Source organism: Panthera tigris, chromosome F3, assembly GCF_018350195.1.
Source record: "Panthera tigris isolate Pti1 chromosome F3, P.tigris_Pti1_mat1.1, whole genome shotgun sequence".
Lineage (NCBI taxonomy): Eukaryota > Metazoa > Chordata > Mammalia > Carnivora > Felidae > Panthera > Panthera tigris.
The window spans coordinates 69,446,935-69,472,482 of NC_056678.1; the positions used below are offsets into that span (position 1 = coordinate 69,446,935).

The 25,548-nt window shown below is 52.9% G+C and overlaps 3 protein-coding genes across 8 annotated transcripts; all 3 read left to right on the forward strand.

Annotated features, from left to right (window-relative positions):
• Window positions 1-2,988: 2,988 nt before the first annotated feature.
• On the forward strand, window positions 2,989-6,294 carry S100A2 (S100 calcium binding protein A2). Of its 3 annotated transcripts, none has more exons than XM_015540144.2 (3): window positions 2,989-3,018; window positions 5,292-5,439; window positions 6,098-6,294. In XM_015540144.2, exons 2-3 carry the CDS (start codon window positions 5,299-5,301, stop codon window positions 6,248-6,250), a joined length of 294 nt encoding a protein of 97 aa, XP_015395630.1. In that variant the 5' UTR covers window positions 2,989-3,018; window positions 5,292-5,298; the 3' UTR covers window positions 6,251-6,294. The 3 variants fall into 3 exon arrangements, with proteins under 3 accessions (XP_015395630.1, XP_007088020.1, XP_007088023.1); XM_007087958.2 differs by lacking the exon at window positions 2,989-3,018 and adding an exon at window positions 3,931-4,017; XM_007087961.2 differs by lacking the exon at window positions 2,989-3,018 and adding an exon at window positions 3,931-4,017 and having other exon boundaries at window positions 6,101-6,294.
• Window positions 6,295-17,427: 11,133 nt separating this feature from the next.
• S100A3 (S100 calcium binding protein A3) lies at window positions 17,428-20,680 on the forward strand. 4 transcript variants are annotated; one of them, XM_042976787.1, is made up of 6 exons: window positions 17,428-18,103; window positions 18,439-18,566; window positions 18,768-18,787; window positions 19,058-19,203; window positions 19,843-19,988; window positions 20,350-20,680. In XM_042976787.1, the coding sequence occupies exons 5-6, from the start codon at window positions 19,848-19,850 to the stop codon at window positions 20,521-20,523; spliced, it is 315 nt and encodes a 104-aa protein (XP_042832721.1). In that variant the 5' UTR covers window positions 17,428-18,103; window positions 18,439-18,566; window positions 18,768-18,787; window positions 19,058-19,203; window positions 19,843-19,847; the 3' UTR covers window positions 20,524-20,680. The 4 variants fall into 4 exon arrangements, with proteins under 4 accessions (XP_042832721.1, XP_042832720.1, XP_042832718.1 ...); XM_042976786.1 differs by having other exon boundaries at window positions 17,429-18,103; window positions 19,058-19,188; XM_042976784.1 differs by lacking the exon at window positions 19,058-19,203 and having other exon boundaries at window positions 17,431-18,103.
• Window positions 20,681-22,084: 1,404 nt separating this feature from the next.
• Window positions 22,085-24,453, forward strand: S100A4 (S100 calcium binding protein A4). Its single transcript, XM_007087964.2, has 3 exons — window positions 22,085-22,126; window positions 23,030-23,185; window positions 24,156-24,453. Exons 2-3 carry the CDS (start codon window positions 23,045-23,047, stop codon window positions 24,318-24,320), a joined length of 306 nt encoding a protein of 101 aa, XP_007088026.1. The 5' UTR covers window positions 22,085-22,126; window positions 23,030-23,044; the 3' UTR covers window positions 24,321-24,453.
• Window positions 24,454-25,548: the final 1,095 nt, after the last annotated feature.

Genomic DNA, 25,548 nt, shown 5'->3' on the forward strand with positions numbered 1-25,548 from the left:
TAGGAAGGGCCCTCAGGCATGGGAGCCTGTGGCCTGTGCGTCAGCGAGATTGGTCCCCGGGGAAGGCGTGTCATGCTTGGTGGCCTTCTCCTCAAAATTATAAGACATCATGATGTTTTCACCTGAGGGGTTACATGCTCAGATTTGAATTTAGGAAGATCAGCCTGGCAGAGCTGAGAAGGGGTTGGAGCAGGGGCAGGGGCAGGGGCAGGGTGGGAGGGGAGTCCAGCTGTGCGCACAGCGGCTCAGGAACGGTGATGTGACAGCAGCTCAGGCAGTGACAGAGATGAGTGGTATTGAGTAGGCAGGTGGCCTGACCGCCATCTGGAGGGCAGTGAGGGGGAAGCAGGAGGCTAGGAGGACAGCCAGCTTTCATCAGGTGGATGGTGGTGTTATTTGTGGCCAAGAGGGGTCCTAAGGGAGGTGGGAGGTCCAGTGAAGGCTTCTTTTAAGCTTGCTTAAAATAGAGGCCGAGTGCAATTGGAGGCAAGAGAAAAGGGGTGGTTGGAGATGCCAGACCAGAGCAGGTGCAGGATATGGGCCCCTGGGCACTGGTGAAGTTGAGAAGTGAGTCCAAGAGGCTAGGGGTGGGTGTGGGGAGAGGATGGCAGAGAGACCGAGGGTGGTCGGCGTGGAAATTGGAAGGTTAGCGCTCTCGGGGTTCTTAATGATTGGGGCTTATAGAGGGAGTTTACCATTTGGCCACCTATGTGCAAGCCGTATCTTGTTAATTGTGTGAACTTGGGCAAACTTCCCTGAGCCTCAGTTTCCTCCGTTGTCAAGTGGGTGAGATTGTACCAGCTTCCCGGGATGGTGGTGTAAGTTAAATGGAATAATACACCGAGATCGCCTTGGCACCTGTGCCCGGTAACCTCAGCCCCGCACCCCTCCAGCACGAGCTCATTGCGTGGTGGGATCATCAGGCTTTCTGGTGTCGACTATGCGAACAGGGGTAGTTAGACAAATTATTCAATGCAGTTTGTTATGAGAAAATGTTTCAAAGCATATTTTGGGGGGTAGAAGGATAATAGATGTTTGTGGTGAAAGGGTGGAGGCTCGGAGGTGTGGTGGCCCTGGCGGGGGTCTCAAGGTGGGCCCACGGCCCCAACCCTGCAGCCATTTTTCTTTCTGCCAAACGGCCCTGGGGAAAGGGGTGTGTGGGCAGAGCTGGTCAGTGCCCAGCCCCTCACCCCAGGCTCTTCATCCAGCTTCCGTCAGAAGTCCGCCTGTGCTGCTCAGCAGGCGGTCCAGGGAACACCTTGCAAGTCAGGCAGGTGTGAGGGTGTGGGTGTGGGAAGGCCCCTTGGAGGTGAGTCAGCACTGCCTCCTCCTGGGTGAGTCAGGAGCAGGGCAGGTAAGGGCTGGGGAACAGGTCAGGTGGGAGGCAGGACGTGGAGCAGGGAGGGACCAGCCCGCAATGACAGGTCTCAACCACCAGGGGGCAGGAGCCAAGCGGGGAAAGCCAGCCACCCGGCGGGCCGGTCGCCTGCGGCTGCAGAGCTGGGAGGAGGGGAAGCCTGGACCCAGCATCTCAGGCTGGGACGGGCAGAGTCACTGCCAGGGACGTGCCCAAGGCCCGGTGGTGCCCGCTGCCCGGTTGTGACCGGCTTCTCTGCCTTCAGGGCTACGGGGAGGATGTGGACGGGGGTTGGACCCTGGGGCCGTTCTATTCAACCCTCCTGTTCTGCTGACTGGGAGGGAGTTGCTCAGGTCACACTGTGCGTTAGTGCAAATTAATGTCCCGGCTCAGGAATACAGCCACTTGCTGGGCCCCATCCCGGCCTGGCCTCCTGCTTAGGGACACGTGTCCGGGTGCTGACCCTGGCTGTGAGCTGCTCTCCGCTCTCACATCCCCTCACAGTCCCTCTGTTTCTGTGGCTCTCTGACCTTCTCTCCCAGCTTCCAAGTCCCTGTCCCTGCCGCTGGGGGAGCGTGCTCAGCTGCCTCCCCAGGGGTTTGTGGCTGTTTTCTAGCCCAGTGTCTCTGTGCCACTCCTGGGATCTGGAGAAGTTTTGATTTGGTAGCAGAACCAATGGTGTGATGTTGGGAGGTGAGAACGCCCCTTGGCTCCTAAATACTATCCCAGTGGGGGGCTCCCCAGTGCCCCCCATGGCTTTGAGTAACCACAAGCACTGGTTGGGTGTGGGTGAGACCCTTTGTTCCTGCAGGAACGGGTAAGACCCAGTCCCTGCCCAGTGAGCTCACCATGTGGGGGTGAGGGCAAGAGAAGACAAGCCCTCAAGTGATTCAACCGGGGGAGATTGTCTAGTGCACAAGGACAAAAAGAGCCCGTGTGTGGGACAGCAGGTAGATGTGAAGTCTGGCTGGGCCTGGGAACCCTCCATGGAGTAGGTGGCATCTAACCAGACTTTGAGAGAGTGTTGGGGTTTTGGCAGGAGGACAGGTGGGGAGCAGGCGTGAGCAGGAGCGATGGGTCTCAGCACACCGGGGGACGATGGGCAGGCAGTTAGGGTGTGTGCAGAGGAGGCTGGAAAGCAGGGTGGGGGGCAGAGTCCACGCACCTACTGCCAGGCTTGGCGGAGAAGGCGTGGGCACCACTGCCACGTCTGAGCCCCATGTGAGCGGGTCCGGAGTGAAAACGGACCGAGTGCTTTGAAAGACAGTGGCCCTTACCCTTGGGGTGAGAGACTTTATTTCAGGCTTTATGTGACATAAGGTTTGACAGGGAGGAGCTGTAGCATGAGGGGTCCAAGTGCCTTGGACAGGAGGGGACACTGGGTGGCTGTGCAAATATGTGGGTTCCAAGGCCTGGCTTCACCTGCACGGTTCAGGCTGCCCCAAGTCCCATGGTGACCCCGGGAAGAAAGCAGCCTGGTTTCCCTCTGATCCTGTCAGCCCTTGGTCCCAGCTCCTCTGTGCTGTCTACCTCAAAGCTCCCAGGGTGGGTCCCGCGCAGGGTCTCCTCCCAGGCTGGGTAGGGGTTTCCGCCGCTGCCCTGGCCTCCAGGGAGTAGGCTGGTGTCGCTGAGTCACTGCCTGGGCATCTGGGCCTGGAAGGGTGGGTGAGTCACCTAGGACCGGGGGCGCTGGGGGAGGGGAAGAGGCTTCGGGACATCTGGAGGAGGGAGGGGAGATGGGCCGGCAGGAAGGGCGGTGCCCACACGGGTGGGGGGAGAGGGGGAGCTTGGGAGGGGACAGCAAGAAGCCAGCTCTTCCCGGAGAGCCCCTCCCCTGGGCTGGGTCCCGAACGCCCCCGCGGCGTGTTTGCCTCTCTCTGGGCAAGGGGAGGAGTCTGCAGGGATGGGGTGTGGGAGGGCGGAGGCCCGCCCGCGGCCCCTCCTCACTCACCCACCCTCGGAGAAGGGCGCCAAGATTTCCCTTCTCCCTTCCAAACCTGCAGGGGCTTCCTTACTGTGCACACGGGCTACTGGTGTCTCTCCCTGCCTTCCTGCCTCCTTCCGGGCGCCTCCCTACCCAAAGGGGGCCTGTCAAGGTGTTTTCAGGCACATGCTTCCCTCATTACCTCACCAAGGAGAATTGTGCCGACAGCTCTGAAGCTTCCCTGCCCCGCCCCAGTCAGCTCGAACACACGCGCGTGTGCACACATGCGTGCCCGCACACTCAACACACACACACACACACACACACACACACACACACACGAGGTCTGGGAAGTCCCTGGGTGCCTGTAGCCTGACTCACACATGAGCTGTGACTCGAAGGCATGTGTCCTAAGAGCAAGGCTGGCATGAGTCTCTAGGCCCACAAACAGGGGCTATCTCCCCTCACCCTGGGTCCTGGCTGCCCCTTCCCCATGGTGCCTCCCAGCCCCCTCTGTGGCCTAGAAGGGGCCTTCTCTTCTGGGTGGCAGGCTGGGTTGGAGCTAGCAGTCTCTGGGAGGGAGGGGGCCAGTAGGGAGTGGGTGGGGGTGGCAGGAGGCCAGGCTTTGGCGGGATCAGGTTAGGGCAGGTTGGGGGCCAGTGGGGCGGGATATAAACCCCACTGTACGCACCTGGCCCTTGGCTTTCCTTCCAGAACCTCTCTGCCATCTGGTCTGGTGAGTGTGTCTGTCCTGCTGAGGGCTGGTTAGGAGGCCCCCTGGGTCTCCACCTTGTTCCTTTGTCTTAATCTTTGTCTCCATAGATGCTTTTCTCATTCAGGGCCTCTCCCTTTGGGTGACCTTCTGTGAAGTGTCTGATTGAGGGCTTTTTCCAGGTTCCTCTGTGAGGTCTCATTTAGGGGTTACTCTGTGGCCTTCTCTTAGGTCTCACGGTCTGGGCATCTCAGTCTAGAGACCCTTCTTGGGGGCCTTGGCCCAGGAATATGACATGTGTGTGGGTGCTTTAATGAGAGTCCTGAGTTTGTCTGGTTTTGTTTTTTGTTTTTGCAAAGTCCAGGATTCTAGCAAGACTAAGGGACAAGGGCCAGGGATGTCAAGTGTGTGGGCTGCCTGGGTCCCTGTCCTGTGTAGTTCCATAGCTCTGCCTTCCGCCCCTTCCCATTTCCTCTGCCTTGAGAGCTAGCAGGATGGGCCCAGGGCTGTCCTTGCCCCTGACACCAGCTACTGTGGCCTCACCCCAGGACACCCTCTAAGCCTCCCGGGGCTGCTCAGAGCATTCTCAGAGGCAGAGCCTTGGAAAAGATGACCTCTCAGTTCTGTCCTTGTGATCCTGGTGCACAGGACACGCAATTTCTTTAATTCCAATCCCAATAGGACGCTCCCTGGTTCCACATCCAATAGAGACAGCACCCCCTGGCTCAGAGGTCTCCAGTGTGATGGGAAATACATCCCTCTGAGAGTCCCGTGTCCAGTGGAGGAAACATACTTGCCCAAGGGCGTTTCCAGTCTCACTCCCCCAGCCTTAGGAGTCCCTTGTCTTGAGGGGTGGGGGTGGGGGGCGGAAGTGTTTCCTCAGGGAAGCTCATACCCTGGGTTGCAGCCATGGCTGCTGCTAGAGCCCCGTGAGCCCCCACTCACTGGCTCATGGAAAGGCCACCTCCCCAGGGCTGGAGGTGGAAGGGGCTCCATAGAGAGGACCCAAGTGGGACTCCAGCCACCTTGCCATTTCCCTTCCCACAGACAGAGTGGGGAGCCCTGCCCTCAGGGGTGTGCCACAAGTGTGACCAGAGTAGACATGAGGCCCCTCCCTTGGTGACTTCCAAACACAGGGGAAGGTTTAGCATCTGTCCATGGTGGGCCCTGCCTAGGAAGGCCCTGTCTCAGGGGCGATGTGGAGAGGGGTTTGGAGATGGAGTTTAGGACACAAGGGCAGGTGGGTCCCCCTGGCTGGGCTGAAGTTGTCTCCATCACCTGCAATCCTATGGCCCCAGATCCAAGATGTCCAGTCCCCTGGAGCAGGCACTGGCTGTGATGGTCACCACCTTCCACAAGTACTCAGGCCAAGAGGGTGACAAGTTCAAGCTGAGTAAGGCGGAGATGAAGGCACTTCTGCACCAGGAGCTGCCCAGCTTTGTTGGGGTGAGTGGGGCCAGCTGGTGGGAGGGTCTTGCTGACCAAACATAGGGTACAGCATCACCAAGAGGGTGAGGCCCAAGTGTGAGTGTCCTATCGCTGCTGTCCCTGCAGCTTGCCACAGGATGGGTGTGTGTGCTGTCTGGGCCCTCGGCATCCATCTGTCCAACCCCCTCCCTGAATTGAACAAACCAGAGCCCAGAGAGGGGGAAATGACTGGCCCAAGAGCCCACAGTTCTGTCAATCTTAGTTTCCATATTATGTGCCAAACTAAGAAGGTGTATAGGGACAGAAAAGCCCAGCTAACACATGTACCCTGGGACATTTGTACCTGGCAGGTATTAAAAAGTTTTCCTTTTCTGAATTCAGAAATTTTTAGTTTCTTCATGAGCAAAATGGGGGTAGTGATAATGCCTACCTCGCTGGGCCCAGGGAATCCTGGCATGTTCCTCACTCCCAGCAGTGAGCACTGGAGACCTTCCCCGATGAACATCCAGCTACCTGTCCTCATTCACAGGGCCCCTTTGTAGCTTCCAGGGGCTCCCTGCCCACCACTGGCTTGCTGCCCAGTGCAGACAGAGGGCTGGGCTCTGACCAGTAAGTGTGTGTTTGACGCAGGGGTGTGTGGAAAGCAACCTGCTGAGTCATTCCCTCTTGCTTTCAGGAGAAGGTGGATGAGGAGGGCTTGAAGAAGCTGATGGGAGACCTGGATGAGAACAGTGACCAGCAGGTGGACTTCCAGGAGTATGCTGTTTTTCTGGCGCTGGTCACTATCATGTGCAATGACTTCTTCCAGGACTCCCCAGACCGGCCCTGAAGCAAAGCTCTCACTCTACCAGGGGCCTGATGGGCCCATGAGGACTCTCCTTACCCTTTTGTACTCAATAAACTTTTCTGTTGATCATCTTTTACTTGCTCATTGATGCCCTATACCCTGGCTGGCTCAGTTGGGGTGCTGGAAAATGAGGTCTTCCTTAGATCCCACCCCCTCTGGGCCCTGACTTTTCTGGAAATCTCACCAAGGCCAGAGCTGTGCCTTAGGTCCCAGACTTTGGGATTCCAAATACTGGTAAAAATTTGAGATAGTTTGCTAAAGTCCCCCCCACCCCATGACGATATTAAAAGGGGCAAAACCATCTACCATTGCTGTCATTTCATGAAAAGAAAGTCCCAACAAAGAAGGATATAACTTCAGAACAAAGGACAGACCTTGACATTCAATACTATGAGCAATCAGTTGTACTGGAATCAGCTCAAGAGGCATCAGTTAGTCTCATCCACCTGGCAGACCTTTGCATTGAGGACTTCTGTCAGGTTGCAGGCCACAGGCAGTGGCCCTATTTCAGCAAAGCTGTATTTCTTTTGATATTTGCTCTTAGATTGGCTCTAGTTTGAGTTCACTCTTCTTCTGTGTGTCTCTACTGAAAACTACCAGGTGCTACTTCATATCAACATCCTGATTTTTTTCTACCGTTTTCCCTAAACTTGTAGCAAGGTTGCCATCTGTTCTGCACACTGTGGTGCATCAGGTGACAGCCAAATGCTTTGCCACCTGCTAACAAAGTCACTGACTTTCCAGCGAGCAAAGGTGAGGTCCTCATATTTATTCTTTCTCTCTTCAATTAATTACACATATTAGGCTCTCTCTCTCTCTTTTAGTGGATCCCATTTCTAGTTACCAAATTCTTTACCAGTTACGACTGTATTCAGTTGTAAGGCACAGGAAACCTGACTAACAATGGCATAAAGAAATTTGCATTTAAGTGCCTTATAAAATAAGTCTGAGATTCAGAATTCAGACTCAGAGATGCTGTTCTGGCCCCCTATTGCTGCATTACATACCACCCAACACTTGATAAATTAAAACAAATTTATTGTCTCTCAAGGTTCTATAAGTAGACTGTAATCAGTCAATGGGGTTCTCATTTGGGACCTCTCATGCAGTTGAAGACAGATGTTGGGGCTGGAGTCATCAGAAAGTTCAAATTAATTCAGTTTCCAAGGTAGCTCACTCAATTATCCTGGCATTTGGCACCAGTTGTTAGCTGGGAGTCAGATGGAATGCCTACCTGTGACCTCTCTATGTAGCTTGGGCTTCTCAGAACATGGCATCTAGGTTCTGAGAGGAAGTGTACCCAAAGTGAGCAGCCCAAGAGGCCCCAAAGGGGGCTATGAGGCTTTTTAAGATTTATCTCAGAAATCCAAGAGCGTCATTTCTGCTGCATTCTGTTGATCAGGTAAGTCATTATGCTGGCCCAGATTCAAGGAGAAGAGAATTAGGCCCCATCTTTTCATGTGAGGAGCAGTACCATGAAGTTAACAGTGGCCATCTTTGGAGACTGTATACCATGGTCTGACTTCTAGCAACCATGTACAAAATGCAGTCACCTCCTTCCCCAAATCCACCTCATTAAGGCATCAACGTGAGGCCAAGGGTCTTGTCATCCATGTCAGGTCTGAATCTGGATGTCGTCTCTGCATGTACCTCATCAAGAGTGGTTCTCCTTGACATGAAGATCTATGAACAACAGATTCAATACACAAAGGTGAGACAGGTAATAAATACTCCTAGTCAAAAAGAGTGGTGGTAGATTGAAGGCACAAAAGTGCCATTGGTCCATAGCAATTCTGAAATTGAGTCAGACACATGCCACCAGATTCTTGACTCGTGTCCAGTTCTGCTTCCTATAAGTGGTTCCTGGATCCACTCTCTTGGCTCTCGGTTTCATTTTCTTTAACTCTTTATTTTCTGTACACAATGTCTGTGTTTGTAGCTAAGCGGCTTTCTCAGCCTTGGGCCTTCTGCCCAAGGAAGTCGATCACCCAAAGCTTCTTTTGTTTGAATTGTCTCTATCCCTTTCAGTCAAAGCTTATGTAATTCCTTTAAAAATGTTGTGGACTTGGGGTGCCTGGGTGGCTCAGTTGGTTAAGCCTCCAACTTCAGTTCAGGTCATGATCTCACAGTTTGTGGGTTCTGGCCCCATGTTGGGCTCTGTGCTGACAGATCAGAGCCTGGAGCCTGCTTCAGATTTTGTGTCTCCCACTCTCATTTCCCCTCCCCCACTCATGCTTTGTCTTTCTCTCTCTCTCAAAAATAAATTTAAAAAACATTTAAAAATTTTTTTAAAAAAGAAAAATGTTGTGGACTTCCTGTGTATCAACTTACAATTCACTTAATTAGACAAAAGCCACACTTAACAAATCTCTCTGAGACTGGTGCCTCCCTACCTTACACTGAGGGACAGGGAGCTGGGAGAAAGGCCCTCCTGTCTGAAAGGGTCTAAGAGGCACACTTCTTTCTTTCCTTTCCTTTCCTTTCCTTTCCTTTCCTTTCCTCTTCTTTTCTTTTCTATCTTATCTTATTATCTTAAATACAATTTATTGTCAAGTTAGCTAATGTACAGTGTATACAGTGTGCTCTTAGCTTCAGCAGTAGATTCCCATGATTCATCACTTATGTACAATACCCAGTGCTCATCCCAACAAGTACTCCCCTAATGCCCATCACCCACTTTCCCCTCTCCCCTGCATCCCCCACCTGCAACCTCAGTTTGTTCTCTGTATTTAAGAGTCTTTTATGGTTTGCCTCCCTCTCTGTTTGAAACAATTTTTCCCCCTTCCCTTCCTCCATGGTCTTCTGTTAAGTTTCTCAAGTTCCACATATGAGTGAAAACACATGGTATTTGTCTTTCTCTGGCTGACTTATTTCACTTAGCATAATACCCTCCAGTTCCATCCACATTGTTGCAAATGGCAAGATTTAATTCTTTCTTGTTGCCAAGTAGATTCCATTGTATATATAAACCACATCTTCTTTATCCATTCATCAGTAGATGGACATTTAGAATCTTTCCATAATTTGGCTATTATTGATAGTACTGCTATAAACATTGGGGTGCATGTGCCCCTATGCATCAGCACTTCTGTATCCTTTGGATAAATTCCTAGTATTGCAATTGCTGGGTCATAGTGTAGTTCTATTTTTAATTTTTTTGGGGAACCTCCACACTGTTTTCCAGACTGGCTGCACCAGGTTGCATTCCCACCAACGATGCAAGAGGGTTCCCGTTTCTCCACATCCTCTGAAATTCCACATGTATTTTCCTGAATTGTTATTTTTAGCCATTCTGACTGGTGGGAGGTGGTATTTCAGTGTGGTTTTGATTTGTATTTCCTTGATGGTGAGCCATGTTGAACATCTTTTCATGTGTCTGTTGGCCATTTGGAGGTCTTCTTTGGAAAAGTGTCTGTTTGTGTCTTCTACCCATTTCTTCACTGGATTATTTGTTTTTTGGGTGTTGTGTTTGGTAAGTTCTTCATAGATTTTGGATACCAACCCTTTATCTGATATGTCATTTGCAAATATCTTCTCCCATTTTGTCGGTTGCCTTTTAATTTTGTTGATTGTTTCCTTTCCTGTGCAGAAGTTTTTTATCTTGATCAAGTTCCAATAGTTCGTTTTTGCTTTTACTTCCCTTGCCTTTGGAGATGTGTCAAGTAAGAAGTTGCTGCGGCTGAGGTTAAAGAGGTTGTTGCCTGTTTTCTCCTGTAGCGTTTTGATGGTTTCCTGTTTCACATTTAGGTCTTCATCCATTTTGAGTTTATTTTTGTATATGGTGTAAGAAAGTGGTCCAGTTTCATTCTTCTGCATGTTGCTGTCCAGTTCTCCAGCACCATTTGCTAAAGAGACATTTTTCCATTGGATACTCTTTCCTGCTGTGTCAAAGATTAGTTGGCCATACATTTGTGGACCTAATTCTGGGTTCTCTATTCTATTCCACTGGTCTATGTGTCTGTTGTTGTGCCAATACCATACTGTCTTGATGATTACAACTTTGTAGTAGAGACTAAAGTCCGGTATTGTGATGCCTCCTGCTTTGGTTTTCATTTTCAACATTACTTTGGCTATTTGGGGTCTTTTGTGGTTCCATACAAGTTTTAGGATTGTTCTAGCTCTGAGGGAAATGCCAGTGCAATTTTGATTGGGATTGCATTGAATGTGTAGATTGCTTTGGACAGTATTGGCATTTTAACAATATTTGTTCTTCCAATCCATGAGCATGGAATGTTTTTGCATTTCTTTGTGTCTTCTTCAATTTCTTTCATAAATTTTCTATAGTTTTCAGCATATAAATCTTTTACATCTTTGGTCAGGTTTATTCCTAGGTATTTTATGGTTCTCAGTGCAGTAGTAAGTGGGACTGATTTCTTGATTTCTCTTTCTGTTGCTTCATTATTGGTGTATAGACATGCAACCGATTTCTGTACATTGACTTTGTATCCTGCGACTTTGTTGAATTCATGTATCAGTTCTAGCAGCTTTTTGGTGGAGTTTTTTGGGTTTTCCATGTAGAGTATCATGTCATCTGTGAAAAGTGAAAGTTTGACTTCTTTGCTAATTTAGATGGCTTTTATTTCATTTTGTTGTCTGATTGCTGAGGCTAGGACTTCCAACACTATGTGAAACAACAGTGGTGAGAGTGGACATCCCTGCCATGTTCCTGATCTCAGGGGAAAGCTCTCAGTGTTTCCCCATTGAGGATGATATTAGCTGTGGACTCTTCATATATGGCTTTTATGATGTTATGTTCCTTCTATCCTCACTTTCTTGAGGGTTTTTATTAATAAAGGATGCTGTATTTTGTCAAATGCTTTTTCTGCATCTATTGACAGGATCATATGGTTCTTATCCTTTCTCTTATTAATGTGATGTATCACATTGATTGGTTTGCGAATATTGAAACAGCCCTGCAGCCCAGGAATGAATTCCGCTTGATCACGGTGAATAATTCTCTTAACATGCTGTTGAATTTGATTTGCTAGTATCTTGTTGAGAATTTTCGCATCCATGTTCATCAGGGATATTGGCTTGTAATTCTCCTTTTTAGTGAGGTCTCTGTCTGGTTTGGGAATCCAGGTAATGCTGGCTTCAAAGAATGAGTCCACAAGTTTTCCTTCCATTTCTATTTTTTGGAACAGCTTGAGAAGAATAGGTATTAACTCTGCTTTAAATGTCACAGAATTTCCCTGGGAAGCCATTTGGTCCAGGACTCTTATTTGTTGGGAGATTTTTTTTTCCAACTTTTTTTTTTTTTTTTTTTTTTTTTAATTTATTTTTGGGACAGAGAGAGACAGAGCATGAACGGGGGAGGGTCAGAGAGAGAGGGAGACGCAGAATCAGAAACAGGCTCCAGGCTCCGAGCCATCAGCCCAGAGCCTGACGCGGGGCTCGAACTCATGGACAGCGAGATCGTGACCTGGCTGAAGTCGGACGCTTAACCGACTGCGCCACCCAGGCGCCCCATGTTGGGAGATTTTTGATAACCAATTCAATTTCTTCGCTGATTATAGTCTGGTCACATTTTCTATTTCTTCCCATTTGAGGTTTGGTATTGTGTGGGTGTCTAAGGATTTGCCCATTTCTTCCAGGTTGTCCAGTTTGTTGGCATATAATTTTTCATAGTATTTTATATTTCCCTGATAATTGTTTGTATTTCTGAGGGATTGGTTGTAATAATTCCATTTTTGTGATTTTATCTATTTGGGTCCTCTCTCTTTTCTTTTTGAGAAGTCTGGCTTCTTTTATTTCTTCTTTAAAAAAACTGGCTCTTAGATTCATTGATCTGTTCTACTGTTTAAAAAATTCTATATTGTTTATTTCTGCTTCAATCTTTATTATTTCTCTTTTTCTGCTGGCTTTGGGGTTTCTTTGCTGTTTCTAGTTCTTTTAGGTGTGCAGTTAGGTTTTATATTAGGGATTTTCCTCGTTTCTTGAGATAGGCCCGGATTGCAATGTATTTTCCTCTTAGGACTGCCTTTTCTGCATCCAAAAGGGTTTGGACTGTCGTGTTTTCATTTTAATTTGCTTCCACATATGTTTAAATTTCTTCTCTAATTGCCTGGTTGACCCATTCATTCTTTAGTAGGGTGTTCCTTAACCTCCATGCATTTTGGAGGTTTTCCAAACTTTTTCCTGTGGTTGATTTCAAGTTTCATAGCATTGTGATGTGAAAGTGTGCATGGTATGATCTCAATTCTTTTATATTTATTGAGGGCTGTTTTGTGAGCCAGTATGTGGTCTATCTTGGAGAATGTTCCATGTGCACTGGAGAAGAATGTGTATTCTGCTGCTTTTGCGTGAAAAGAGGCACACTTCTAAAATTATTAGAAGCCAACTTGTTTATCTAGATCTATGAGACTTGTCCTTAAATCTTTTTAAGTCTCTACTTTGACTTCAGTTTTTCCCTGATCTCTTTTTATTGGCAAGACCCTGGATTTGATCTTTGTCCTGAAGCCATTTATTACTTCGAGAGCCATTTGCTGGCTGTAAAGATTGTTTGGGGCCCTCTATATTTCCTTTAAAAAGACTGAGTCTTTTAGTTCATCTCTTTCTTCTCATATCATATTTTATCATTGGCATCCAGAAGAAGCAGGCACTTGCAACATTCTGCCTAAACCTCTCCTTAGCTAAACCCATGAGTTCATTAGGTGCTCTTTCTGTTTTCCATATTACCATAGACAGTAATGTTCCCAGACATTCCACTGCTACATAACAGGGGTCACTTTTCTTTAGCTTCAGTAACAATTTCCTCACTGTCCTTCCAGTTATTACTACTAACCTCCTGGAGGTCCGTGTAGCTTTCAGTCATTGCCTGGTCCCAAAGCCAATGACACGTGCTTCAGGTTTTTGTAATAGCAGCATCCCACTTTTGCAGGTCTTTGATGAAAGATTCAAGGAACCACCTCATGCTAACTTTCAACACTTTTTGTACCAATTCCTTTATCACTACATTTAGGTTTCCATTTGGTCTGCATCCCAAGGTACATCAATGGACAATTAGACCAAATATTTTGTCATTTCATAACAAGGGTCCCGGCTTTCCAGCCTGCACATATTGGGTTCTCCTGTCTCTCTGTCTTCCCTCCTCTGTTTAGCCAATTCCACATTTTAGATTCTTTTACTTTAGAACTCCACTTTCAGATGTAAAATTGTCTATCCATTTGGAATTTATTCACCTATGAATTGCAGATAACCTGACCAATAATAGCGGCTTTAATTGTCTTATATAACAAGAAGTCTGGGGTGGGCAGTTCAGGGTTGGTTTAGGGGCACTAAGTGTCTTTTCATTTTTTTTCTTTTTTCTTTGTAACCTATAGTATATGTGCTTTTCCCCTCTTGCATGCTGCTTCATGATCACAAGATGGCTGCTATACCTCCAGGTTTCACTGTCCATGTGCCAGTCTGGAAGATAGAGGAAGGGTAAGATGCAGAAATCTTCCACTGAGATTTATTTTTGAGAAGAGAGAGACAGAGCATGAGTGGGTGAGGAGAGAGAAAGAGGGAGACACAGAATCTGAAACAGGCTCCAGGCTCTGAGCTGTCAGCATAGAGCCCGACACGGGGCTCAAACTCACGGACCCCGGATCATGACCTGAGCCGAAGTCAGACGCTTAATCGACTGAGCCACCCAGGTGCCCTGAGACTTTGCTTTTTTATTATGCAGGAAGTACTCTCTCCAGGTATTTCCACTTGCAACTCTTTGGTCATAACAATGAAATATGATGTAATATGGCTTAGCTGAAACCAAGTAGCTTTAGCTGGGTATGTTGACACTTTGAAAGAAAAAAAAGTTAAAAAAGTTAAAAAAATTTTTTTTTTAAAGTAGGCTTCATGCCCAGCATGGAGCCCAATGTAGGGTTGAACTCATGACCCTGAGGTCAAGACCTGACCTGAGGTCCAAAGTTGGATGCTTAACCAACTGAGCCACCCAGGCACCCCTAGGTTTTAATAATAAGGAAAGAGAGGCTGGGCAGTTGCTTTCTTACTTTTCTTACTTCCATGGGAAAGTGTGATGCTTGCCGGACACTTAGGAGGAGCTCAGACTAGAGCCCTGAAGACGGAAGGGAGCTGAGGGAGAAGGTACAGGGGACAACCTGCTGGTTCTCATGCTTCTGCGTAACCATGTGTCTGGGCCAGCGAGGCAGGCTGGTCAGGCCCAGCGACAAGAAGACAGAAGCCTGCCTGCTACCATCTTGTAGGAGAGGGCCCGAGATGGAGAGAAACACTCCCACAGCTGCTCTCTCAGCCCCGTCACTAGACTCTCTCCACAGAGGAGGAAACAGGGAGAGAGCAGCGTCTGCAGTTCCTGGAGGTGTCCCTCTGCCCAGGCTCTCTGCTGGGCCTGTCGAGCACTGTCTCCTTGAGTCCTCACAACGGTTGGAAGAGGGCTGTGCTGGTAGTAACTGCACTTCCAAGAGGAGGGAATCGGGGCTGGGAGAGTCGAATAAGGAGCAGTGCTGGGACTTGACCCCGGTCTGTAAGAAAGGCCTCACGTCTACAGGACACAGGATACTGGAGTCAAAGGTCTCCCTCCCCTTCTTCTGGCTACGTCCAATGCCTTGGGGTTTGTGTGAAGGCAAGGGGACTTGGGTGATGTGAGAGTAAGTGAGATGATTCATTTTCAGAAATACCAAATAAAGCTGTGCTGTCTAGTTACCAATAGGTTTGCAACCTATTGGAAATATGTATGAACCCCCTCCCCCCAAACAATAGAGTCCCAAACCCTTAGACATATCACTTTCTGGTTCTTCTTCCCCTCTCCATTTTGCCGGCTTTGCAATGAGCATGAGCCAAAGAACTGGAGTCTCTGCCTCACCTCAAGGAATGTACATTTGTTCCAATCAGACTACTTGTTGTCTTATGTGGGCACAGGTGACTTCTGGGTAAGGCTGTAACCTCTGTAGTGCTCAGCCAATGAGGAACCAGGGGAAGGACTTCACACTAGGAGGTGCCCCGAGCTTGCCTGTCCATCAGACACCTGCTCTTGCAAGAATGTTGGTTAAAGCCTTGCTTCACTGTGTTGTAAGTCTCCATGGTCCCTCCTTTGATTGGGTCAGTGGGTTTATTTCTCACAGGGGAGCAGAGTCCAGACCTTCTTGGTCTCTTGATTCTGAATCAAGGGGAAACCCGACTCACTTGGTGGTGGTCTGATTGCTCACGATGGATCCTGGCTTCTGCTGGGACTCAGTTCCCCATTCTTGGACTGTTTTGGCTGGTGGAGACTGGCCTCAGATGGCTGGGCATTAAATGGGGCTAATTTCTTTTGCTTCTGAGCATTTGACACACTAACAAACGCCAGACTTACCTAGCTGGTCGCAAGAATCCTCTCACAAAATCTCTGCTGAGGCAGAGCAGGAGGGTCCAGAAAATGGCACTGTTCAGAGGACTGTTGGCCAAGTTACTTCCCACCTGCTCCTGGAGCTGCAGCTGGAAGGAGAGCCCCAGGAGAGCCTCACCTCCTATCAGGGATTGCTGCCGCTTCAGCCTTTGCTCTTTTGGGTCTACCCTTGACAGCCTATTGACCCTCCAAGAAAGAGGTACTGGAGTCAAAGGTGGCTTCTGAGACCGGGGAATGACTGAAATGGGGCTCCCCATGCTCCTAGCTTCAGGTCACATGATCTCTCCACCAACTCACTGCTCCCATCTGGGAAGTGGGCACAACTGGCATTGACTTGGCCATCAAAAGCAGTAGCAGGTCTAAGCCCCACAGGCTCTCCTTGGTCTCAGTTCAGACATCCCCAGCAAAGGTTTCTCTGGCTGCAGCCCCAGTAATCAAACATTCCCTCCTCACCTCCCCACAGGTGGCTTAGATGATGAGAAATAACTCGCATCAGAGGGACAACAGCTCATGGCTCCGTGGGGCTCGGGGACTGGGAGTGCTTACCCTGTCCCTTGGGCCCAGGTCCTTCTGGAACAAGCACTTGAATATCCAGGTGCTCTTTATTTCTCCTTGAGGTGAAGAACCAGACACTGACCTTCAGAGGGCAATGCAATTTCCCAAGAGCCTTTCAAAGGCTGTGGTGATAATAGTGGGGTCAGTGGAGGGGGAGGAGGAGAAGGAGAGAGAAGGGGAGAGGAAGGAGAAGGGGGAGGGCATGGGGAGAGGGGGAGGGGGAGGGAGAAAAGAAGAGGGGGGAGGGGAGGAAAGGAGAGGGGGAGGGAAGGGGGAGGGAAAGGGAGGGGGAGGGGAAGGAGGGGAGGGGGAGGGGGACAGAGAAAGGGGAGGCAGGGAAAGGGAGGGGAGGGGAGGGTGAGGAGGGCAGGGAGGGGGGGCAGGGAGAGGGAGGGGAAGGGGAGGGAGAGGAAGGGGCGGGTCAGTGCTGTAGGAAGTCCTTCCAGGTCAGAGGGCATCTCTCCCACCCTCCCACCCACAGGTGGGGCAGAGACTCACCTTCTAGATGTGCTGCCCTCCTCAGCAGCAGGCTCCACGCCTGCATCGGGGAGCTGTGGTGAGGGCTCCAAGGCACAGAATCAAGTGGACCGTGGAGGGTGGGGAAGGAGGAGCATCCAGGGAGCTGTGCCCGCCTCCCGGGTGAGCGCCCGCCCTCCCCCGCAGCGGGCAAACAGGCGCAGCCTCGCTCGGGGAAAGGGGCTGCGGGCTGAGGACCCCGCACTCGGTGCCAGCCCGCCACCCCCCTTTCCCTTGGCACGGATACCACCAGCCTGGCCTACGTTTGTTTGTTGTCACCTGTGTCCCCCATTTGGTTGTCATCGCCACAGAGCCAGGACGAATCTGTCTTGTTTCTGAGCACACCCACCTGCCTCAGACAGGTGACTTAAATAGTTACATGAATAATGAGTGGCTCTTAGGCCTGCCACTTGTTAGGTATGTGACCTCAGGCAAGTTACCTACCTCTCAGTTAACATCTGTGCCCTTACTGTGAGCAGGCACTGTGTGTGCGTTTTGTACACGCTGATTCACGTAAGCCCCGAAGGAATCCCATGAAGTAGCCACCATTATTACCCTTGATCCTCAACAGATAGGGACGTGAGGCCCAGAGGGGTGGGGTGACCCTGCTTCAGCTCTGCCGGCAAGGCTGGGGTATCACAGGCTGGAGTCAGTGAGTGGCCTGGAATTGGATTAGCTGCTGGTCCCCACTTCTGTCCCCCCTGCTCCTCATAACCTTGCCTATAAAACAGGGCTAATCACAGCTCTCCCTTCCCTCCCCTGCTTGTTCCCTTCACCTGCAGGGGCTGAGTCCTCAAGGAGATGATGCCCAGGCTGGGCCTGGATGCTGGGCGCCCTGGCTGAGGTCAAGGTGTCGTGAGATCTGGGGCTGCCTCCACAGACAATAGGGCTTCTTTGGAGGCCTGGGTGCTGCTCTCGTCTCCCCCTTCCCACCCTCCTCTGGGTGTTGGGGCTCTCGTGCTGTGAAACAGGGAGGGGTCTCTCAGGCTGGGGCATGCATGAGGGCACAGAGAAGTGATATGGAGGGATTTCCACGTCTGATAATATGGTGCTTTGTGCCTGCTCCAGCTAAAAATAACAAAAAATGCTGGATAGAATTAAAAAATAACATGTTTCAAAGCAATGAAGAGCTCACAGGGCAGTAAGAGAACGCTGAGTCCCAGAGGTGAGCAGGACATCAGGGCCCCTCATGCTCTGAGAGCACTGGCCCCACTAAGCCAAAAGGCCCTTTGGTTTCACAGTCTGTGGAGTGAGGAAGACAGAGCCTGAAGCCCAGCGTTCGTTGAGGAGAGGAGACACAGGGGCAGCCCCCATGATGCTGGGACCCCAAAGGGCTCCACACTCCAGCTAGAGCCAGAGGAAACCCAGCCCCACCCCATCGGACCCTCACGGAACGGAGGGCAGGACACAGACCTCAGGCTGTACGCACAGGGGGCCGTGCAGGGTCTGAGGTCACTCGCAGCACTTGGGGGCCGTGGGGGCCGCAGAGGAGTCAGCGTGACCGTGGAAGGGCTCTGGCGGCAACTTGCCTTCCTCTTCCTCCGGGCCCGCTGAAGAAGGTCTCACACGGGGGAGAGCCGTTCACAGCTGAAAGTGACCAAGGACACTGATCCAGAGGCCAGGCAGGGAGGGTGTCTCATACCTCAGTGTCCTCACTTGTAAATAGGGGGGCTAAGCAGATGTCTCCAAGATCCCCTTTGGCACAGGGGTTCCCTAGGGGTGAGGCTAAGTGTGCCCCCACTTTGCATGCTTCTAGGGTGCTTGTTCAGAGTGAAGAGGTGGGGACAGATGTGAGGGGTTAGCCTATCTCCTCCAACGGGCGCTGGAAGATCAGGGGTGGGGTGCTGCGCCCGGTCCCCAACTCTGGGGGCAGGCAATGAGGGGGTAAGTGTCTGTGGCCCAGACTTGGCCTTTGATGTGTGCATGGATGGGGGGGTAGTGGGGCTGGTAATAAGGGCCGCCAGGGAAGGAGGCAGGGGAGCCCCTGGGGGCATCCTCAGCTTGACCTACTTGGGCCCCCATAATTGCTTCCTTCCTTCCATGGGAGAGTACAAATAGGGATGTCCTGTCTCTTGCCTCCTACAGCTGAAACGCCGACACCAGTGGTGAGTGCCAGCTGCTTGGGTCCTGCCCTGGATTGGGTGTTGGGCAGTTCGGGGTCTGTCTCCTGGCCCAGGGTCTGGGTCTGGGGGCAGAGTGGTGAGCACAGCAGGGACCAGAGAGGTGAGGGCAGGCAGATATGGAGGGCTCAGGGGTTCTTTGTACACTCAGGGGTGTGCAGAGCTGAGGTCTGCAGGGGTGGGGGCCGCGGGCTAAAAGCACTGGCGTTGGCTCCCTTTCCATGTTGTCCCCCACCCCCCCTCTTCCTGCTGAAGCCTGAGACAGGCCAGGGCTATGCCGGGAAGAGGAATCCCTCCAGTCTCCAGGCACCCAGCTTCTGAAAGATCAAGCGCGGTGTCATCAGCCCGGCTGGCAGGAGCCCGAAGGGCCGCTGAGCACCTCTGAGGTTGCTATTCCCTGGGTTTGTGGCCCTTTCCTCTACTGAGAACCCAGACACCCTGCGCCACAGGGCTGTCACAAAGGGACCGCAGCCCCCAGCCATGCGCGCCTCTCACTCCACAGGGCCCAGCAGAGGGGAATCAGGGAGAGAGCCCTGGCACTGGCCGCCGTGCTGCAGACTCCTGTCCCCTGGGGGACTGAGCAGGGAGGCCCTGGGCTCCCCTGGGAACAGGCCCGCCTCCGCTCCGGCTGTTTCCTACAGAAGGAGCTGGGATCCTTTAGGCCAGGGGGCTGTGTATCTCATGGGGTGGTTGGGGCTGAGCCCTTCCTGGGTGTCAGGGATGCCCAAAGGCAGAGAACTGGGGAGTCCTCAGGGATCCCCAGTATGGGGGTGCAGTCAGGGGACAGGGCACTCTCCCTGAGAAGTGTGCGGTGATGTTAGGGAAACGAGACCTCTGCCGGGGGAATAACAGTGGGGGCAGTAGGGGGAAAATTAGAAGGAGCAGGAGAGCTTAAGGGAGGGGGCTGCTCAGAGGAGGTGGAGCTTGTGGGGCTGGAAGCCGAGTGGAGATTAAGACAGGACTGGGAGCAGACCCTGGGAAGCACAGAGGGCAGAGGTGCCCTGGGCCTCTGGTGTGAGTCAGCCCTTGTTCTCCCACAGTGAGTATGGCCACACCTCTGGAGCAGGCGTTGGCTACAGTCGTGAGCACCTTCCGGAAATACGCAGAGCTCTCCGGGGGCAAGCACGGGCTCTGCCAGGCAGGGCTCAAGGAGCTGCTACAGAAGGAGCTGCCCACCTGGACCCCGGTGAGCCCCCTGGGGGCCCAGGCTGCAGGGCAGCACTGCCTGGACTCTGCAGAGGCAGAGCTGGGGACAAGCCCCCGGCAGGTGGGGTACAGGCGAGGCTGTGGGCCCCTGAGTTCTCATCCGTGTTTCGGGAAGACAGTCACTGGACCTGCTGCTTTGCAGGGCTGCTGGGAGGACTGATTCACAGCACTGTGGAGAGTTCCTGACACATAGTAGGCACTCAGCAGCCAGCAGGGGGGTCTGAGAAGGAGGGTTCAGGGGCACTGAGGTTCAGGGGAGGTGTGGGACCACCCAGGAGGGGAGGGTGGGGTGGTGGCACGCTCTGTCCTCAACCTTGCCCCCCCCCCCCCCCCCCGCACAGATGGGGCTCCGAGAGTGTGACTACAGTGCATTCATGAGCGTCCTGGACACCGACAAAGACTGCAAGGTGGACTTTGTGGAGTACGTGCGCTCCCTGGCCTGCCTCTGCACTTTCTGCCACGACTACTTCAAGGACGTGACCCCCGTGACCCCCGTGACCCCCTGCTCCCAGTAGGCTCTGCTCCTGAGGACAGGGGTCTGCTCGGGCAGGACCTGTCCCCCCACCCCTGTCCTGCACCTCCAGCATCCCAGCTATAGAGTCACAAAGCTGCTGCCCCCTCCCACGGCCGTGACTGTGGTGGGGAAGGGCACATTCAACCCCTAATAAAGTGCTGGTGTCACTTGGTCTGGTCTGCTTCTTCTGGGAGGACAGCCGGGGCCTGGGGCAGAGTCTTCCCTTCTCTCTGGTCTCAGGGCAGGTGTCAGCTTGGCAGCAGCCTGGTCTCCAGCTCTGGCAAGAGCGGTGGGGTCAATACAAGGACAGCGTCCAGGGGCTTTGGGGGGTTCTCTTTCTCCGTCTCTCTGGGGTCTTTGGAAGGCAGCTGTGCTCACCACTGTACCACCAAGGCTCTCTGGGGTCTTTGAAGAAGAAGCTCCCTTGGGCTGCCAAGGAGGACGCCAGGGCGTCCGTTCCCTGGGGACAGAGCTCAGTCCTCTGTGAGGCCGCTCTGAGGAGGAGGGTAGGGGTGGGGCGTAGGGGTGCGGCGGGCTTGTCCCTGCCTGGCTGTGGGAGCCCAGAGAGGAGAACTAATAGGATTAAGGTGTCTGAGGTCTGACCGGGGTACTGCTCCTGGCCAGGGAGGGAGGGGGAAGGGGACACCTGGAGACAGACCCCGCCCCTGAGGCTGTAGCCACGTGAAGGTCAATTCGGGTTCATACCGCACTCTGAGAGGCTGACCCCGTTCCCTGCCTTCCTTGTTTTGTGGGATTGCTCCTCTAACTTTGCACCCCACCGTGCCTGCTTCACCTTAACACTGTCCCGACTCCAGATGCCCCCTCCCCGGCCACTCTGGGTAGCTGCAGTCCATCCCTGAGCCCTGCACCTGGCTCCCACTCCATCACCGCCTCAGCCAGGACCTTCATCCACTGACATGCCTGGGATGGTCCCAGCAGTGACTTTGGGTGTTGGCCTGTTCCTCCTCCAGACTCCCAGCTCCTGCCCTGGGCCTCACTCAGCATGTCAGAGAACCCTCTAGAGAGGGGAAAGGCAGCAAGAGCACTGAGCCTGGGTGCCCCACCCCCCCCCATAGTTCCCGGGCAGCCACATTTCTAGGGCAAATCTTGTTTAAGGCTTTATTTAATTTATTCTTTTAAGCAGGCTCCACGCCCAGTGTGGGGTCACACAACCCCGAGATCGAGAGCGGCACACTCTACCATCTGAGCCAGCCGGGCGCATTTCCAGGGCAATGTCTCACTCACCACCCCGTACCCCCTTTTCTAGGTGCCCAGTGGGACCACTTCCTCCCTGGCCCCCACACCCACGGCACAGACTTCTTCTGGCTCCTGAAAACTCAGGTTGTGCTGGGCCACCGGGGGGGTGCCCACCCTCCTGAGAGCCCTGCCTGTGTGGGCTCCCCATTGTCCAGTGTGCCAACCCAGGGCAGGGAGCTGGGTTTCCAGCAGGGCTGGTGGAGGGGCCGCAGGAGGACTGTCTCTCCCTCTTCCCCAACCCCTGCCATGGGCAGGGCCTGGCCAGGGTATAAATAGCACAGACCGCTGGGCTCTCCCCACTCTTCCCCTCTTCTCACCCTCTCTTCTCGTCTCTTCCTCTTGGCCTGGTGAGTCGTGGCCTCCCAACTAGCACACAAGGGTGTCGGGCCGAGGCTGGGGCAGGACACAAGGGTGTCAGGCCGAGGCTGGGGCAGGCTGGGCAGAAGGAGCGGCTGGTGGGGGCCAGATGTGCTAAATGGGTCCAGTGTGAGATTCCGATGTGGAGGCCCTGGGGTGTGTGTGTGTGTATGTGCGTGCACCTGTGTGCATGCATGTGCAAGAGGGAAAAAAAACACACACACAAAAGAAGTGCAGGTGGCTGGATCTGACCTAGCTGAGCGGTACTGAGATGCTGGCTTTTGCACATGCTGTTGCTGTGGTATGTGATGGTGTGTGTGTGGCATGTGGGTGTGCACATCGGCTTGTGTTTGCTGGTTGCACAAGCCTGTGTGTGCACACTCAAGTGTGGGGAGCCAAGTGAAGGCAACTGTGGCCCTTTGTCTGATCGTGTCCTCTGAGCTTCTGCCCTGCACCCGGCAGCACAGCCAGAGGCAGCTCGCCTCCCCTCCCCTGCATCCCTGCCCCCGCCACTTCACCCTGCCCCTCCCTACTCTAGGGCTCGGTCGCTGGTTTTTTCCGTTGCAGGCCCCTGGGCAGGCCTCCAGCAGCACCAGGGTGCGGCTGCTGTGGTCACGGGAGGCCTGAGTGAGGGGTGGAGCCGTCTGGTCTGTTCGAGAGGCCCAGCCTGAGGGAGGCTGGGGAGTTTGCTGCCTGAAGCATCCGCTTCCCACTGTGCACCTTCCCCACCAGGAGCTGAGCCCCACCGTTCTGGGGTCCTCCTCTGGTGGCAGCAGAGTGTCATCAAGTGCTCCCTGAGGGATGGGAGTGGGATGAGACATTCTGACATTCTGAACACAAAGTTGAGGGTGGGGATGGGGAAGCTAAGGGTGTCTCTGGGACCCTGTCCTCAGATCCTGACTGCCACCATGGCGTACCCCCTGGAGAAGGCTCTGGATGTGATGGTGTCCACCTTCCACAAATACTCTGGCAAGGAGGGTGACAAGTTCAAGCTCAACAAGTCAGAGCTAAAGGAGCTGCTGACCCGGGAGCTGCCCAGCTTCTTAGGGGTGAGTGGCCACTGCCTGGGAGTAGGCCCCATGTGCCCCCTTCCCCACAGAGGAGGGGCAAGGCCTGGGTGGGGCTGTAGCCACAGCAGGCATCTGTCACCGAGATGGGGAAGTTGGGGCAGAGAGCTTGCCCTGACGGCTTGGTTGGAGACACACTGAGCACCTACCGCTCTCTTCCTAGAGCCCAGCAGGAAGAGGGCTGGGAATGAACAGGTAGGTTGCGGACCAGACTCTGCCAGGTGCTTTGCACAGCTTAACTGAAGGGAAACAAAAGCTCAGAGAGGCTAAATAACTTCCTAAGGTAGGCAGAGTGCAAAGCCGAGACCCACGAGTCAGGACTGTCCTGTTGCCATCAGTCCAGCAATGAACAATTTTTGAGTCTGGCTTGTGAATGTGAAGACACAGTTATGGAGACACATGCTTACTGCGCCCCCCTCCCTCCGCCCCCAGCAATCACAGCTCCCATCTATATCAAACTTTATGCAGTTTATGCGTTACTTTCTAGGTGCCTGAGTAGCTCAGTAGGTTAAGCATCTGACTCTTGATTTCAGCTTGGTCATGATCTCATGGTTTGAGGGTTCAAACTCCGCATTGGGCTCCGTGCTGAGCGTGGAGTCTGGTTGTTATTCTCTCTCTCCCTCGGCCCCTCCCCCCACTCCCCCCTCTCTCAATAAACAAATAAACATTGTACATTTACTTTCGTGACTATTGTCTGACTGGATTCTTGAAACAACCTTGCGGAAGACACTGTGGTCCCCCTCTCCAGCTGCACCCGGGTACTCAGACTTCCTCACCCCTCAGGTTGACCTTCTGTGGCCCCAGCTTAGCCCCTGAGAGCCCAGAGCAGAGTGCCCAGGGCAGGCCTCCTGGGAGTGGCTGCACTCCTGTGCCCCCATCTGGAGATGGAACCCTGGTCTAGACTCGGCTCCATCCAGGCTTTGTGGTTCTACCTGTCGCCTCTTCCTTGCAGAAAAGGACGGATGATGCGGCCTTTCAGAGACTGATGAGCAACTTGGACAGCAACAAGGACAATGAAGTGGACTTCCAGGAGTACTGTGTCTTCCTGTCCTGTGTCGCCATGATGTGCAACGAGTTCTTTGAAGGCTTCCCGGATAAGCAGCCCCGGAAGAAGTGAATGCCCGTCATGCGGGTGGGGGGCCTGCCAGCTGGGGTCTCACCTGTTGGCAGTGGCCACAGGGCCTCACCCTGGCTCCAGCAGGTGTGTGCACGATGTGGATAAGTTCAATAAAGATTCTTGGAAGCTTTGAGGCTGACGGTCTGAGACTCTGAGTATGGGTGGGAGTTGAGGGGCATGTGGGGGTAGGGAGCCCTGGCTGTTGGCAGCTGTTTTGTGCGGAGCCAACTAGTGAAGGAAGGAAGGGGTGAGTGGAAGGGCGTCCATGTGCGTGTGTGCGTGATGGAATTGACTAAGGGGCCGAGGGCAAGGAAAAAACCCTCTAAGACTTGGAACACCCCAGCTGGGGGGTCTTGGCCAGCGCACTGTCTCCTCCCACCCCAGCCTCACCTCTGGAGGGACTGAAGGTCACATCTGCTCCTGGCTGGGGTCTGGAATGGAGTTTGGGCATGCCTGGGGCGGGGGGCGGGGGGAGGGCTGAATCAGGAGGGCCCTGCCCTGCCAGGCCCTGCCACCCTTGGGAGGCCACACCATTGCAGCAGGCTGAGGATATCACCCTCTCAACCTTTGTTCCTGCCCCCAAAACCGTGGGCTGAGGGCTGTTATCACTTAGGATCCTGGCCCTTCAGAGAAGGACAAAGGGCCTCAAAGGGGTGACAGGAGGGTGGAAGTGAGGGGGTTGGGGGGTGACCATAATTTTTGAGATGAAATTCCAGACACATGATCTGATAAATGAAATAGGAATTTTCCTTCCCCCAGAAAATATCAGTCATGATGTTTCTTCCCTTCGGATTAAAGGCTGGTGGGTAACTGACCCCACACTGCTGGCCACCTGGGTGGTCTGGGGGCCTTTCAGAAGGAGGCAGGTAAAGGTTGTGTCCAGCAACAGGGGATTTTGGTTTTCTTGACCTTTCAAGCTTTCCCTTTTCTTCTCATTACATTCTGTTTTTCTCTCAAGTGTTAGAGGAGTGGGGCAGGTGACTCAGATGTTCCCTGAGTGTGACTGCAGAGGCCCGGGTAGGATTTTGGTCCAGGAAGAAGCCTGCCTCCTCCCCTTCTGTCTCCCCCTGGCTGCCCTCCGGGGAGCCTTCTCCTGCATCATCTCTCTGCTTCGGAAACTCCTGTTGCTCAGCGACCAGTCCCTGTGGCCTCTCCAGACCTGCCAGCTGGGGCGGGGGTGGGGGGGGGGTGGGGGCAGCGAGGAACACCCAGGCAGGCCAGGGGGAGG

Bases quoted from the DNA above. Each gene is read 5' to 3' on its own strand.
- S100A2 (XM_015540144.2), top strand. From the start codon at position 5,299: ATGTCCAGTCCCCTGGAGCAGGCACTGGCTGTGATGGTCACCACCTTC. The intron at 5,440-6,097 runs GTGAGTGGGGCC...TCTTGCTTTCAG, and splicing joins AGCTGCCCAGCTTTGTTGGG to GAGAAGGTGGATGAGGAGGG.
- S100A3 (XM_042976787.1), top strand. From the start codon at position 19,848: ATGGCCACACCTCTGGAGCAGGCGTTGGCTACAGTCGTGAGCACCTTC. The intron at 19,989-20,349 runs GTGAGCCCCCTG...CCCCCCGCACAG, and splicing joins AGCTGCCCACCTGGACCCCG to ATGGGGCTCCGAGAGTGTGA.
- S100A4 (XM_007087964.2), top strand. From the start codon at position 23,045: ATGGCGTACCCCCTGGAGAAGGCTCTGGATGTGATGGTGTCCACCTTC. The intron at 23,186-24,155 runs GTGAGTGGCCAC...TCTTCCTTGCAG, and splicing joins AGCTGCCCAGCTTCTTAGGG to AAAAGGACGGATGATGCGGC.